Here is a 15469-nt window from a genome sequence, read left to right as displayed (position 1 = left end):
GAAGGGCAATACTTTCTATTAATTTCGTGTACTTATTATGTCAACAATGTCAGAATATCGATGTGTTGATTATAAGTCAGCAATGACCATTATGATTTATTTACAATAAAACAACATTTGAATAATGGTATATCCATATTATGTCAGCTATCATTCTAATTTTTTGCCTATTAATGACATTGCTTAAAATTTATTCTTTATTTAAAACATTTTAAAGCATAAATAAAGTTTTATATTTAGTATGTATTAGTAAGTATTTGATATCTTTAATTTATCATTGTAGTACTACTTTAGGAAAAACTAGGGTATTGTCGATTTCGGGACATTGCCTCTTAAGGGGCGTTTCATCGTATTTTCACATTAGCTTTTGTTAGGTTACTTTAGGTTAGGTTAATTAATGTTAATGATTGCCCCGCAAGGTTAGAGCCCCCTAACAGTGGCTAGAAATAAGAGAAAAGGTACTATGAAAATACGATGAAACGCCCCTTAAGAGGCGAAGTCACGAAACCGACAAAAAACTTATTTTCTTTTCTTTTTTTCAGGTATCAGGAGAATGGTGGTATGTAGAGTCTCGAACTCGCCACCGTGGCTACGTTCCTGCTACATACATCAAACCATACACACAGTAATTTATGAAAGTGTATCCACGCTACTTAGAATTTAGATTTTGCAAAAATCTGGCAAAGAATAAGATCTTAAAATTATTTAAATATTTTATTTGCCAAAGTATATTGAAATTGATATGAAATTGATGATTTATTTTCCTTTCTGTGATTTTTTAATATTTTAACGATTATTGTAACTATATATATGCAATGCATTGTGAGTAAAAAGAGAAATAATTTGTGTTTATTTCATTATGTTTCTAAACGTTTTCCTTATTCTCTTATAGCTGTAAGGTGGATAATTGTTCTTATCTTAAATAATAGACCATTACTTTAAGAGTTTATTTTCTATTGACAAAATAGCCAATGTACTTAAGGCTTCAATAGTATAGGACATCTTGGTTAAAATTTCTGCTACTAGATATGGTGGAACAATTTTTTCTCTCCTTATTTCTGATTGTCTGTATATAAAATAGAAATTTATAAAACCAAAGTAATCAGAAATTAATATAGATAATAGAAATAATTGCAACCTCCCAACTGAAGAATAAGAAGGAAGACGAAGTTTGTTTGTTTGTTTTCTGATTTGATTTGTGTTTGTTTAATGTTTTCTCTCAGTCTGGTTTGTTTCTGCCTAGCTCACAAGATACTCTAAAAAATCTATAAAAATTCGGATCATGGAAAGAAAACGAAGTTTTGGGTTTCGTCCTATTTTCACAGTAGCTTATCTCCTATTTCTGGACCCTGCGGGGGGCTCTAGACCTGCGGGGCATATTTTCTAACCCTGCGGGACAATCATTAACATTTACTTAACCTAACCTAAAATAACCTTTCAAATGCTACTGTGAAAATACGATGAAACCCGCAACTTCGTTTTCTTTCCATAAATATAGAATGGCTAAAATAACGTTGAAAGCTATCCTTTACGGATGGATCGACCGTTTCTAAGTTTAAAAAAAGCTTACCTTATAACATTTAAGTAGCTAAAATCTAATTAAAATATTTTTTTTACAGTACTTTGTAAGGAAGAGTTTAGTTGGAACTTTAACTTTCTCTCGGAGCCAAGACATATATATTTCTATCATGGGATACGGGGATGGGACAATGTAGGACAAATAATTCTTCCCTTCAGTTCTTGTGTGTGAATACACAGTTATTGGAAGAATATAGAGCTTTAGATGGATATAAATTCTATTGACCTCTCCCTCCTAATTCTTCCATTCGGATCATAATTTTTAATTCCACCAACTAAATTCTTAAAGAATTACTGAAGCGTATATATGTACTTTATAGTGTCTTATTTAATTAAAGAGTAGCTATGCCACTAAACAATGGAATAAAATTAAAATTGTTATAGTTATTATGTCAATCTATTTAATAATGTTTTATTTGAATTGTTAAAGTGACTAAAATTGTTAAACTATGAATTTTATCAACCTTTTTATATTATAGTATCCAAATTATGTAAAGAATACATAAAAATATGTATCCATTAAATCTGTGATTTTTAATGTAGATTTTATTATTTTTTATGCTTTTATCATTTTGCTACAGTACTTATATAGTCAAATTTTTAAGATTAATGAGATTTTTATTTATAAACAAAGTAATTAATATTGCAACTTTACTATAACTAGAGAATATACGTACGTACTTCTGTCACTCTGTCAGCGTATTATATCACCAAGAATTGTTAATGATGTAATTGCTGCGCTACTTAAGAACACAAATGTCCTTGTTTGAATACATGATTAAGAATGACTATAATTTATGTTTAATTTCCAATTAATTTTTTTATGATAGAAAAATACAAAAATCATATCCTTCATGTTTATATCCTGTAAAGTTTAGATCTGAATTAAGATAAAACTGCTGCACAAATAGTTGTTACAATTTTGTTAAAAATACATCGATTATTATGCAATTTATCAGTAAAAAGGAAGGGATAGAATGTTGAGATCGCGTAATCAGAAAGTTTAGAGCAGCCAGCCTGAAATTTAATAGACTACAAAAATTTTTATAAACTTGATCTATAAATGATTCTTTAAAGGGCGTCCAAGCTTTTTAATTTTTTTACCTCCTAAAATTTTTTGTTAGGGATTATTATTTTAGGGATTAACCCCCATCCAGAATTTTTTTTTTTTTTTTTTTTTTTTTGGGGGGGGGGGGTAAATACCCCCTTTTTTACGGTTGGGGGTAAATTTTTTAGGGTGGGGGGGGGGCTTTTACCCTCCACTTGGACGTCCCTGGATTCTTTTCATTATGCAATACCAAAATTTCTTGACAAATGCTTAACATTTGACACTGAAAATTTAACTCATGGCCCAAACTTTTATTATCCTTCTGTTTTTATCAAAATATAAATGACTAAATGTAATTTTTTAAATGAACAAATTTTATCAAGTGTGATTAAAGAACATTTGAATAGAAGCTTGACAAGAAAAATCCATATTTCTGTAGAAATTTGTTTTGCACTTGTGATGACGATTCTGTTTTATATCAAGACTTATCGATAATAAATATAGCAATAGTTAGGTGTTTGTTTTTTTATGCCTTTTTGAAAATTTCTTCCACAAATTATTTTTTTCAATGCTTTCTTGTCATTTCTATGGCATAGGGACTTATTCTGTATAATTATAGGTACCCAAAAAGTTTGTCCTCGTGTGTGTATTTATCTTTTTTACCTTAAATCCGTTCATTATAACAATAGATACACTAATCTGTACTAAAACAAAGTATGACAACATCCTTAAGTAGCGAAGCTCAAAAATTATGAATGGATATCTGGAAAAAATGTACCATAGAGCAGTGTCATACAACAATCATTAAACTTAATAAAATAGAGAAATCACGAAAATTTTTAAATTGCGCAACCTTTAAATCACGAAAGCATAAAAATCTAGGAATGGATCTAGCACCGCAATTAATAAATAAATCTTAATGAAACTTGATGGAAATATGTAGAATATAAAATTAATTTATACCTGAAAATTTAAGCTGTCAATCCTGAATAGTAATAGATGAAGTCACAAAAATCTAGGAATCGATCTAGCACCACAATTTATACACAAATTTGAATGACACTCGGTAAAAATATGTAGAATGTAAAATCAATTAATCCCTGAAAATTTCAATTATCTATCTTGAAAAGGAGTTACAAAAATTAAGGAATCGATCTAGCACCTTAAATAACAGACAGATGGACAAAATAATGTATAGATTAGATGGGCACATGGCATAGGAATCTTCACTAAAAATGCAGCTGTCTATCTTGAATATAAGCCGAGAAAATCACTTTTCCCCCAATGCATTAATTACGGACGGATGGACATTTGGAATTATAGTGTAGCTTTGCTACTAAATGTAGAGATAAATTATTTCTCTGAATCAGCCAATAAGAAGCTTTACTTAAATTCTAATTTTTTTGCACTATTTGTAAATATATTATTATGTATATTGTATATGTGCATTTTGTCTGTCCATCAGTCCGTCCGTAATGCTACAGGGGAAATTTGTTTCTCGGCTGCTATTAAAGATACACAGCTGAATTTTTTTTGTAAAGATTCCTATTATATATGTTTATCTAATATATACATTATTTTGTCCGGTGTCTATCGGTCGTGCTTGAAAAGACAAAACCTTTATGTTGGAGAAATGTGATTTTTCAACTGCTATTTTATATAGACGGCTGAAATGTTTAGTCAAGATTCTTATTAATTGTTCGCATCTAATCTATTCTTTTTTAGTTCTTCTGTCTGATGGTCACACCTACAAAGAAAAAAACCCTTATTATTTCAGTTCAAAATGGCATCAGTTTTCATGAAACTATTCTTGTTCTACTAGTTTCCCAAGAAAATCCTATATAACAATACAAACGTTTGCAATCATTATATAAACCATGTCACTTATCCAAATGTAAATACCATGATTCTTAAGCATCCAACCTTTGGAAATTCTGAAATTTCATTAACATTAGTAGAAAATAAAATTTTTCAACAATCATGCTTGTGAAATAACATTAAGACAAGGATGGCAACATCCATAAAAGCGAAGCACTGAAACGGTAGGACAAACGGACATTAACACTTGTATAGTGTCTAAACTGAATCATCAGAAAATAAAAATATAAGAGTCGAAGCAAAATTGTAAGTAAATTTGTTGAAAAACTGCTTGATACAGGATAATGTTTATGGACATACTTACGTTTTAAGGGCTTGATTATAGAGTTGCTTCGCTTATAATATTGATCTTTGTTGTCCCAGGAATCAATATACCAAAAATCAGATCAAACGGATAATTAGATCACAAAAAAATTTGTTGTTAAAAAAGTAGAAAAATCAACATGTTTAAAATGGACATACGGACATTCTGGTTATGATTATAGAGTTGCTACGCTTTCTAAATCGTAGGACAATTCTAACATGCCTAAATTAACGAATAAAAGCTATCTAACTCGGATGGACGGACGTACGGACCGACCCTAATTATAGAAAAGCTTCGCTTTTAAAAATACCCTTCTTTTCCCCTGAGAGGGAGAGGTTAATGCCAGTAAAATTAATCTTTGTTCAGTTTTCCTCAAATCTCCCATAAGCATAATTTTATGAATTAGTATTAAGGGGATTTTAAAATATATAATTTATCTTCCATATCCTATCCCTGTATGTATACACATTGTTCTTTTGAAAAGGTAAATTTTATCCCGTTGCTATCATCTCCTTCCCCTTATTTCCCTCCCTCCTCCTCAACTGACACAGCCGTACGCATTTATATACCACATACACACTTGTATGTACAAGTTGTTCTTGACGCAAAATATGCGTCAGACCCTTTCCAAAATGCGTACAAAAGTGGGATATATAAAGAAAGGGGAAGGTAGAAAAGCGTACAGACATTGCACCCATGCAGAAAACAAGTATCAAAGGGATGCTCTGAAATTTTTATTTTTTTCTATATTGATTTATTACAGAAATTTCCAGTTTGCTTTGAAATCAAGTCCATTATGTACATAAACATCAGGTGGGAAGGTGTGTGTGTGATCACATTTGTAGTAGGTCCTAAGAGGCTAAGACACCACTTATCCAAAATACTGCAGACAACCAACCTTTTGGTTGAACAACATTCTCTATAAGTTCATTAGTAAAAACCTGCGCCTGTTATGATTTGGGGCTTTTTTAAACACCAAACTAGTGAAAAATAGAAATAACACAAATTTAGGAAATACAAACGTTTCAGCGTACAAACCTAACTTTTAAACATAAAAACAGAAGCATTGCTCTCCTTTTAAAAAAGAGGTAGTATTATTATAGATGGAAGGGAAGTGGGTTAGTTTAAATGCTACATACACATATACGTACTTGGCGCCTAAAGTTCTACAGGCGCCATGTAGTGGCATACAATGTAACTTATTTTAAAACATTTTTTTAGCTAAATGATAAATAGATTATAGACTAGCCTCTTTATGATATCGATATCAGAAATTTTATATGCTTAGTGCCAATATTAAATTTATAGCTATTCCAGTATTGCCTAATGCTGGTTTGAATATTCATATTTTTGATAAGTATTAGAAATGAAAGGAATAAAATTATGATGTATTAGAATAAGAAATCTGAATTATTTAATAACTTAAATTAAGGATATAAAATTCAGAGACTTTAATGGATATATTCTTATATGAAAGCTTGGTATTAGATAGTTTTAAAGTCATTTCTAGCAACTCGTTGGGTAGCTTTAATAATTTACCATTCCAATTAGATAGCATTAAATTTTGTCCCTAGCAGCTTGCAAATATCAAAGTATAGCTAGAATAGGAAACAGATTAGTTCTTTAAATATCCCATCTCTTTTTTTCAATCTATAATACAAAGTAGCTTGATGTCTGTCCGTCTGACCGTCTGTCCGTCTGTCTGTCCGTCTGTCCGTCTGTCTGTCTGTCCCTTAAGATCTCGGTAACCACTGAACCGATCGGATTCTACTCTTCAGGGAATATACCTACTGGTCCTGTGGTGGTTTTAGGCTATTTTCTTGGGGGGTGGGACACCCCCAACCCCCCCAAAAATAAAAAAAATCCACCCCCCCAAATTTTTTTTTTACATTTTTTTGTAAAATCTCAGTAACTGCTGATCAAATGGGCTCTACCCTTCTAGGAATATACCTACTGGTCCTCTGGTGGTTTTAAGCAATTTTCTTGGGGGGTGGGACACCCCAACCCCCCCCAAAAATAAAAAAATCCCCACTTCAAAAATTTTATTTTTTTATTTTTTTTAAACAAAAACCAGTAATTGGGGTGGGGGAACCCCACTGCAACATGGGGCGAAGCCCCCATGAATCCCCCCCAATTTTTGTGCATAAAGCACACAACCTGGGTTTAATTTTACCACAGAGTAATTAAACAAAGAATATTTTTTTGAATATTTCTATTAAGGAGGGTTGACTTCCCAAAACTATATAGGGCGAAGCCCCTAGAGGCTAGGGGCGAAGCCGCTAGTGTTATATAAAATAAGATAATTTTTATTTTGCTATTTATTCTATTTGGTTCTTTTGTTTGTACAGGTGCGCCAACACCCTTCTAACATAGCATCCAGTTCTAAGCTTGCAACCATTTCAAAATTAATTTTGTTAAACTTTAGTTCATATACAAACACACAACATGAAGGTGAGAGAATTAATTGTGCCTTTCTCAATATTTTATGTAAAAAAGTGAGAAAAAAACGATTTTAATAAAAAAAATATCTGTAAGAATCAATGTAATTACAAATCTTCTGATGTATCTGATCTTCTGCATATCAACTGTTATGTACTAGCGATGCGTCCTAGCTTTTAGTGGCTTTGTAGGGGTAGGGAAGGGTAGATAATAGCCTAAAACCATCCCAAAACGTAAGTGTTAAAATAAAATATCCTACAACCATCCAGGAACCTATAACCATAAAATGGAGAACCAAATTTGTTCAGTAGTTAATATCAAGATCATAAGCTACAGACAAAATAAAACTTATATAATAAAACTATATAATAGGATACAACGCGCAAAACGTTTTCAATAAACAGAAAGCTTAGCTTTCCTAACTCGCATTATAGACAGCTTCCGTGGATGTTAAAATAAAACATTATAAGATTAAAACCAAATTATTAGCCTGGGCCTTTTGCCTTTCAGGGTTAACAATTTTGATTCATTATTTTTATTATGCAGCAAGCTGTCTATAATACGATGTGATGTATAAGTAAATGAAGTATCTCTTTTAATTGCTATTTTTTTATTAAGAAATAATATTTCAATATTCATAAAAAAAACATTTCAAAAACAATCTTTTTTAGGCTGCTATCATTTTATCTCTCGTGGGCATGATCTGTGCTGATCACCCCGCCCCCTACCACCCTGCCCCCGCTCCCTACCACCCAGCCCCCGCCTACCCTGCCCCCCATCATCCCGCCCCCTACCATGAGGAGAAGCAGCCCCCCAAGCCCTTCGCTTATGAATATGGAGGTAAGAATAGTTATTTGCTATAGAGTAGCTACGTTTCTAAAATAAATACTCAAAGCAACTAAAAGGTTGATGAACTGAAATTAGTTTCCGAATGTGAACACATTTTCCTAGGTGTTTCCCAATCCTATCTCAATATTTGCTACTAGCTAAAAAACCTTCAAACTTCCAAAAAAAAAAAATCAAAATTTGAAAAATCAAAACTTTGAATGTATAATGTATAAATCGTTAATACATTCAAATTTTGATTTTTTTTTGAAGTTGGAAGGTTTTTTAGCTAGTAGCAAATATTGAGACAGGATTGGGAAACACCTAGGAAAATGTGTTCACATTCGGAAACTAATTTCAGTTCACCAAAAGGTTAGTTTCTTATAGCCCAGCTACTCTGTAACATAGGTTTGTCCGTTCGTCAAACATGAAATCTTATTATTGTGTACATTACTTTAAAATCAGACACCAAAAAAGTACATTATTAGAAATACATTTTCATACTACAAAATCTGTTACAATTTGCACTGTATTGCATATATATGTTGTTAAACCTAAAAGTAAAAAAATGTTTTTGGAGTACTATTAATGGTTAAAATTGTTCTTGTTTAATTGGAACTAATCTGGCAATATATAACTACGCATGTACATACATGAGAGCTTAATTGTAGCAACCTTTGTTAACTTAAACCTAATTTTGGTACCGTTAAAATCAAGTTTTATACACATACATGGACTCAGGAGTTAAAGGTTAGGCAAATGGAAGAGAAATTTCTTTTTTCTCCTATCAAACAAAACCAAATTTCCCCTTTGCGTTTATTTCTAATCTAACATTTTTTTCCAGGATTTTAATTTTCTATTTGGGAGAAGATTAATTCCCTCTCTTGTCCTCTCCCTCATTTGGATTACGTAACTTGTAAAAATTCTTAAATTTTATCAAAAGTACATTGCAGATAATTTTTGCCTTTTTCAGCACAGCAGCTTTATAACTAAGCTGGGTGTCGATCGAGTGTTTACTGAATTACGTTAACCTACTTCTTTTTTAACGATTTTAGAATTTTTAAAAACGGAAATTAATTATAGTTGTTTATTGCAGATTTTACTACAGATACCAAAAGACTTAAAATTACTATTTTAATCCTTGGAAAAGGGTTTTACTTTTTTTCTTCTAATTTTATCTCAAATGTTGTTAGAGTGGTACTGTTGCGCTTCTATTAGACATAATTGTCCTTGTTTATAAAACACTAGTGGCTACGCCCTAGCATCTAAGTTATCTCTATAAGAAATGAGTAAGAAATTGGAGAATATAGCCTAAAAGACCCATGCTAAGCTTACCATAAAAGGACACTAAATAGCTTCCGAAGTAATAAATATCTTAAGCTACAGACGAAAAATCTTACTACTTAATATCATTTTTGTATAAATTTTACAGGACTTTTAATCAACAATTAATAACATTTTAAGCATTTAAATACAGATTAACCTTTATTGAATGACACTATGATTTAGCAAGAACTTCACACTATGCATTAAACATTTATATGTAACATTTTTAACTTTAGATTAAAAAAGAATCATCTGATCCATATAATCTTATCTTTCAATTTGCCACATGAATCAATGAATCACAAGACATCAAGACATATTTTTGCTATTAAAGGGACTGTGAACGTAAATTTTTCTCATCTTAATATCAAATCTTAACATTATCTCATTCATAATATCTCACAGATAGAGCAAAACGCGCTTTTGTTTGCTTAAAAAACGGCTTTTTCCGACGATTTTTATAAGGTACGGGGAAAGGAAGAAATTTTCCGTATTATATAAAATGTGCATTAAATTGCTTTTTTCTCCCATTATAGCTAAAATTAAACTTTTTCACATAGTTCTAGATTTTTCCTAACAGTTAAGCTGACTTTTAACATAATCCTTGCTTTAATCCAATGTATAGTTACTTAGAAATTGATAAAATAAGCAATATTTTTTTATTGAAAACCAAATACAATAACAAAGCCAGAAACAGGTTTTTTATTAGTATCCAATTAACTTTAAATGGCCCATCTCTCGCCCACCTTTAATTACAAATTTGTAAATAATAAAGACGCAATATTTCTTTATAAACAGTCTGATAAAAGTGTAAACTAATTCTCCAAAGTGGGTTATTTATTGTTCAACACAATAAAAAAGGATATTATTATTTTATATAACCTATGAGATTCAACCCTTTGTAGACAGTGAGGTATTTTTTTGTCAATAATACGAATTTAAAATATGTCTTTATTACCTAATTACTACGTTATAAAAAAACGAATTGGCAATTTTATAGCATAAAATAAATCCTTAACAGTAAGTAAATTGTTTCAACTATATATGCCAAGTTAAATATCCCTACAAACATTATAAGAAACAAAAATGTTCAGATTTTCCCTGTTTTTTCCTTTTTCCCTCTCAAAATACCATAAAATCAAGGCATTATTTCTGGATATTTTTGTGAATAGGACATTTTTGGTTGATCAGTGTAGTGAAATGTGCTTAGTAAATGTTAAGATTTGATAATCAGATGAGAAATTTTTACGTTCACACTCCCTTTAATAGTTTTGAATATTGTAAACGATTCTTTTATGGCTATTCCAAAAGAAATTAAGGGACCAATGAAAGAAAACGAAGTAGCAGGTTATATCGTAATTTCGCAGTAGCTTTCTCATATTTCTGGCCACTATCATTAAAATTCACCTAAGCTCACCTTACCTACAATAAACTATCAAAAGCTAATGTTAAAGTACGACGAAACCCGCTACTTCGTTTCTTTTCCATGATTAAGTATAGCTACTCTATAAAATGTCCCAGCTTAATGGTCTTCGATTCTATGGATGCTGTCATCCGATTTCCACTTAATTATAATTTAATAATTTTCCCAGGTGCTGACGAATACGGCAGACATTTCGCCAAGACTGAGACCCAGGATGAATACGGTACCGTCTCTGGTAAGTTTATTTCCAATATAGCTTTAAGACAAATTATTATCCGCTGAATTAGAACCGGATCCAAGCAATAATAAAAAAGTATGTATCGTATCGTATTATATCCAGTTTTCTACGAATATAAAATGATATACAATCATAATATTAAAACCAGTTTTGTTAGCTGTGCCTCCGTAATCTCTTCAAGACCGATTAATATCCGCTAAATTAGAATCGGATCCAAGCAATAATAAGAAAACATGTATCGTATCGTATTATATCCAGTTTTCTACGAATATAAAAATTTCATACAATCATAACATTAAAACCTGTTTTGTTAGCTGTGCCTTCGTAATCTCTTACCAAATTAGTTTTAATCTTATAATTTTACATGTTTATAATCGCGGTGAACTGTTTTTAATACTATGCGATAATTTAATCCAAGTACTATATGGCGAATAATGGCTACGCCCCTACATGTCACTAGGGACACTCTAAGAAAAGAGGGGTTGTGCGACCATCATTTCAATATTTCAAAAAGAGAAAGTATACAAAATAAATAGTTGGGGTGGGCTTTTTTTCTTGAAAGGGTGGTGGTACCCTCCTACAGAAACTTTCTATAATAGTAGAAACGATTAATTTCTATTTTTTGTTTATAAAACTTCCATACAAAAATATCATTATTTAATTTTTGGATTTAAAAAATTAATATTCTCAAAAGTTTCATTTATTTGGTTCGTAGTATGTATTGTAAATTTGTTTACATCTTTGAAATTAAAGCAAGAAGTTTCTCACGAAACCTACCTAGATTTTAGATAAATACATTGCATTGGTTAAATAAAACATAAATGTTTTGTAGGTGAATACCGTGTTGAGCTTCCCGACGGTAGAGTTCAGATTGTTACCTACCACGCTGACCACGGTAAGTGTTATTTGTAGAGTTGCTACGCTCTTGATAATAGTAGAACTGTAATACAGAAAGTAAAAAACAGTAAAAATTAAATTTTTTTATTACCGCTGTAAAACTTATACCAACGGTTATTCAACTCATTTACGAACATTCTATTGGAAAAATTTGAATGATTTATCATTCTTGCAAGATTTAATCAAATTTTTAAAATGTTTTAAGGCAATTTAAAATAACCCTACAAAAGAAAACTTAACAATACATCTTAGTGAAAAGATCTCATCAATAAGATAATACAAAGATTTTTTCACATACAATTTTTAAAATCATTTCAAAAATGAAAGAAAGAAAATATTAATAATTTAAAAACTTAAAACAAAAAAAAACTGAATTTCATTTTAATGTGAAAGATCTTTTTTAATCTTAAATACTTTTGGCAAATAATATTTAAATATTATTTCTAAAAAGAACAGTACTTTGTTGATTGATAGCTATGTGTAATTGTAAAGTATGTTGCATTATAATATGATGCACAAGCAAATTTATGTACTCTTAATATTTTATCATTTGCTGGGTTTATAAAATCATATTACAGACAATTTTCTACTAACCGTACGGACGGACGGACGGACTGAAGTACCTCTTTGTTTTTAAAATCATTTTTCAGTATGGTTTCGAAACCATTTGATATTTTCTGTATTAGAACCGGTTTTCATTCATACTGAAAAATCATATATAGCATCGGATTATGATATTAACACCAGATTAGGTAGTTCGGGACCTCACCCTTTGGGGCTAACAAAACTATAATAATTTTTTTTATTTTACTAACCACAAAAATCTGTCTATAAAGCAATGCAATATAACTATCCTTTACTTTCAGAGAACGGCTACGTCGCTGATGTGAAATACGAGGGTGAGGCCAAGCCCTACGTCCAGGAGCCCTACAAGCCCGCTCACCCTGCTCACTACAAGCCTGCCCCCGCTCCCTACAAACCTGCCCCCGCTCCTTACGCACCTGCCCCCGCTCCTTATGCTCCTGCTCCTTATGCCCCTGCTCCTTACGCCCCTGCCCCTTATCATGCCTAAGTTATAATAAAAAATACAATTAACTTTTTTTCCCCTAAAAATGTTAAAGTTTGTTTATTTTAATAATTATTAACAAACCAAAAATTTTAAAGTAGCAAATAATTACCATTCTTCTACATATCATATAACTAATATTTATTTATTTATTATTTCAATTTCAATAGCCTAAAATTGTTATTTTTAAGTTTGATATAAAGTCAAACTAAACTACTCTGATTTGTTGAATTGTTTTGAATAAATCTTAAACAATCAATTGTGGTTTTTTAATTGTTGAACTATTTATGTAAAACTGTTACTAAAATAACCTAAATTTTATACAGTAGTAAATTTTTTTTGTCTGTAACTTAAGATTATGATAACTTAAGAAACAGATTAAGGGAAGCTTCATATTGCTTCTGGTTAGGATTTAGGCTTGTGATAGTTTTCTTCTAATATATGCCTTCTTTACCACTAGAAGCTAGGGACGCAGTTGCTAGTTATTGTACAACGAAACAAGGCTATGACGATGGGCTATTATATATTTGAAGGAAGCCTCGCAGCCTCCAAAGTTAAACCAACAAGCCTCAACTGCAGCCGTTCTGTTTACTAAGCCACATGCAAAATGGCATTTGAACATTGACTTGTGCCGTTTGTTCATCCATGCTTTTCTTTCTTTGCTACTTATTGAGGCTGTCATTCTTGTTCCTATGTTACTTTAGTTTACACTAGCGGCTCTGCCCCTTGCATATAGAGGTTCTGCAGTTAAGGGAGTAGGAAAAGGCAGAAAGAGCCTAAAACCATTCCGGAACATATGTGACACTTAAATGGAGAACTGAATCAGTTCAGAAGTTATCGAAATCCTAAACTACAGACAAAAAAATTACTACTTTATATAAGAGGATGTAAATGATGACATCATTGCAATAATTATGAAATTATGAATATTTTATCCAGTAAACTCCCTTTTTAGTAGCGAAGCTACTCTATAATTCACTTTGTCCGTCCGTCAGTCCGTCAGTCCGTCAGTCCGTCCGTCAGTCCGTCCGTAACGCTATGGGGGAAATGGGATTTACTCAGCTCCTATAAAAGATAGAATGCTGAAATTTTTTGACAACATTCCCACCATTTAGGAGCATAATTAACTATAAAACATCTTTGGCTGTCGGACCGATTTTTAGCAGGTTTTAGGCTATTTTTATGTTTTTCACATTTTTCTCCATATCTCCAGTGTTTATGGTCCGATTTTCAAAATTTTTTCAGTTACAGATATCAAAATTAAATTTCCCGTCGTTTAAAGACACAACCATGAAGGCCAGACTGTCTTTTTAGCAGGTTTTAGGCTATTTTTATATTTTTCACATTTTTCTCCATATCTTCAGTTTTTATGGTCCGATTTTCAAAATTTTTTCAGTTATAGATATCAAAATTAAATTTCCCGTCTTTTAAAGAAAACAACCATGATGGCCGGACTGCCTTTTTAGCAGGTTTTAGGCTGTTTTTTATATTTTTAACATTTTTCTCCATATCTTCAGTGTTTATAGTCCGATTTTCAAAAATTTTTCAGTTATAGATATCAAAATTAAATTTCCTGTCTTTTAAAGAAAATAACCATGACGGCCAGACTGCCTTTTTTGGCAGGTTTTAGGCTATTTTTTTTATATTTTTTACACTTTTTTCCATATCTTCAGTATATATGGTCCGATTTCCCCGATTTTTTAAGTAAAGGATTTAAAAATTATTTTTTTTGTCGTTTTAAGTAAACAACCATGGCGGCCAGACTGCCTTTTATCAGGTTTTTGGCTATTTTTATATGTTTTACATATTTCCCCATATCTTTGTCTATTTTGATCCAATTTTCAAACTTTTATGGGATATCAGTATCAAAATAATTTTTCCCATTGTTATGAGCATCTTTAATTTAATTTACTTAGACCATCGTCATCATACAAAATAAAACAAGGTTTCATGTTTATTATATCCAATAAATCTATTCTTGATTTTAATAAAAACCTTTTAAATCTACCTTTACGTATTCCCATCTACGATTTTTTGTGCTTCGCTACTTATGGATGTTGTCATCCTTGTTTTTACTGTGTTTCCGATTCATATTTATATCTTGCAATGCGTGTTCTATAAATCTACGTTCTCAACGATTTTATCTCATAATCATATTAAAACACTAATTCAAGATATGTTCATCTTTAATTTTCAGTCATATATCCATAATAACATTACCTACCAACCGACATATCGAACATTATATACAACATCACACCTTATCTAGTTATAAGAATAATTTCAGATAAGAAACCTATTTTCAAGAATAGTTATGCTAACTAATAACCATAAAGAACTGGATTTTTACTTTAAAATGTGGCTTATAAAAGCTTTTTTCCACAGAAAAATTAACAGTAGATGAAAAACAGGCAGCTAAAATAAATTGATATAAGATAATTGCAAAA

General features: G+C 31.1%; 2 protein-coding genes across 4 annotated transcripts in view; both read left to right on the top strand.

Moving 5' to 3' along the window:
- The window catches only part of LOC145314369 (uncharacterized), an 89867-nt gene extending 87165 nt beyond the window's left edge, over nucleotides 1-2702 (top strand). For 2 of the 3 annotated variants that reach the window (XM_080154252.1, XM_080154250.1), the window contains one exon: nucleotides 543-2702. In XM_080154252.1, coding sequence (XP_080010378.1) covers nucleotides 543-629 — 87 coding nt within the window. In that variant the 3' untranslated portion in view covers nucleotides 630-2702. The remainder of the gene's footprint in view (nucleotides 1-542) is intronic. The other variant, XR_013877740.1, reaches the window with a different exon arrangement.
- A 4434-nt stretch (nucleotides 2703-7136) lies between these two features.
- On the top strand, nucleotides 7137-13281 carry LOC145314368 (uncharacterized). The gene is made up of 5 exons (XM_080154249.1): nucleotides 7137-7259; nucleotides 7919-8087; nucleotides 10991-11056; nucleotides 11892-11954; nucleotides 12823-13281. The coding sequence occupies exons 1-5, from the start codon at nucleotides 7254-7256 to the stop codon at nucleotides 13026-13028; spliced, it is 510 nt and encodes a 169-aa protein (XP_080010375.1). The 5' UTR covers nucleotides 7137-7253; the 3' UTR covers nucleotides 13029-13281.
- The last annotated feature ends 2188 nt before the right edge of the window (nucleotides 13282-15469 follow it).

This window comes from Acartia tonsa, chromosome 3 (assembly GCF_053477335.1).
Source record: "Acartia tonsa isolate MP-2025a chromosome 3, ASM5347733v1, whole genome shotgun sequence".
Classification (NCBI taxonomy): domain Eukaryota; kingdom Metazoa; phylum Arthropoda; class Copepoda; order Calanoida; family Acartiidae; genus Acartia; species Acartia tonsa.
The sequence above is the reverse complement of the archived record's forward strand: the minus strand, read 5'-3'. Positions and strand labels throughout refer to the sequence as shown.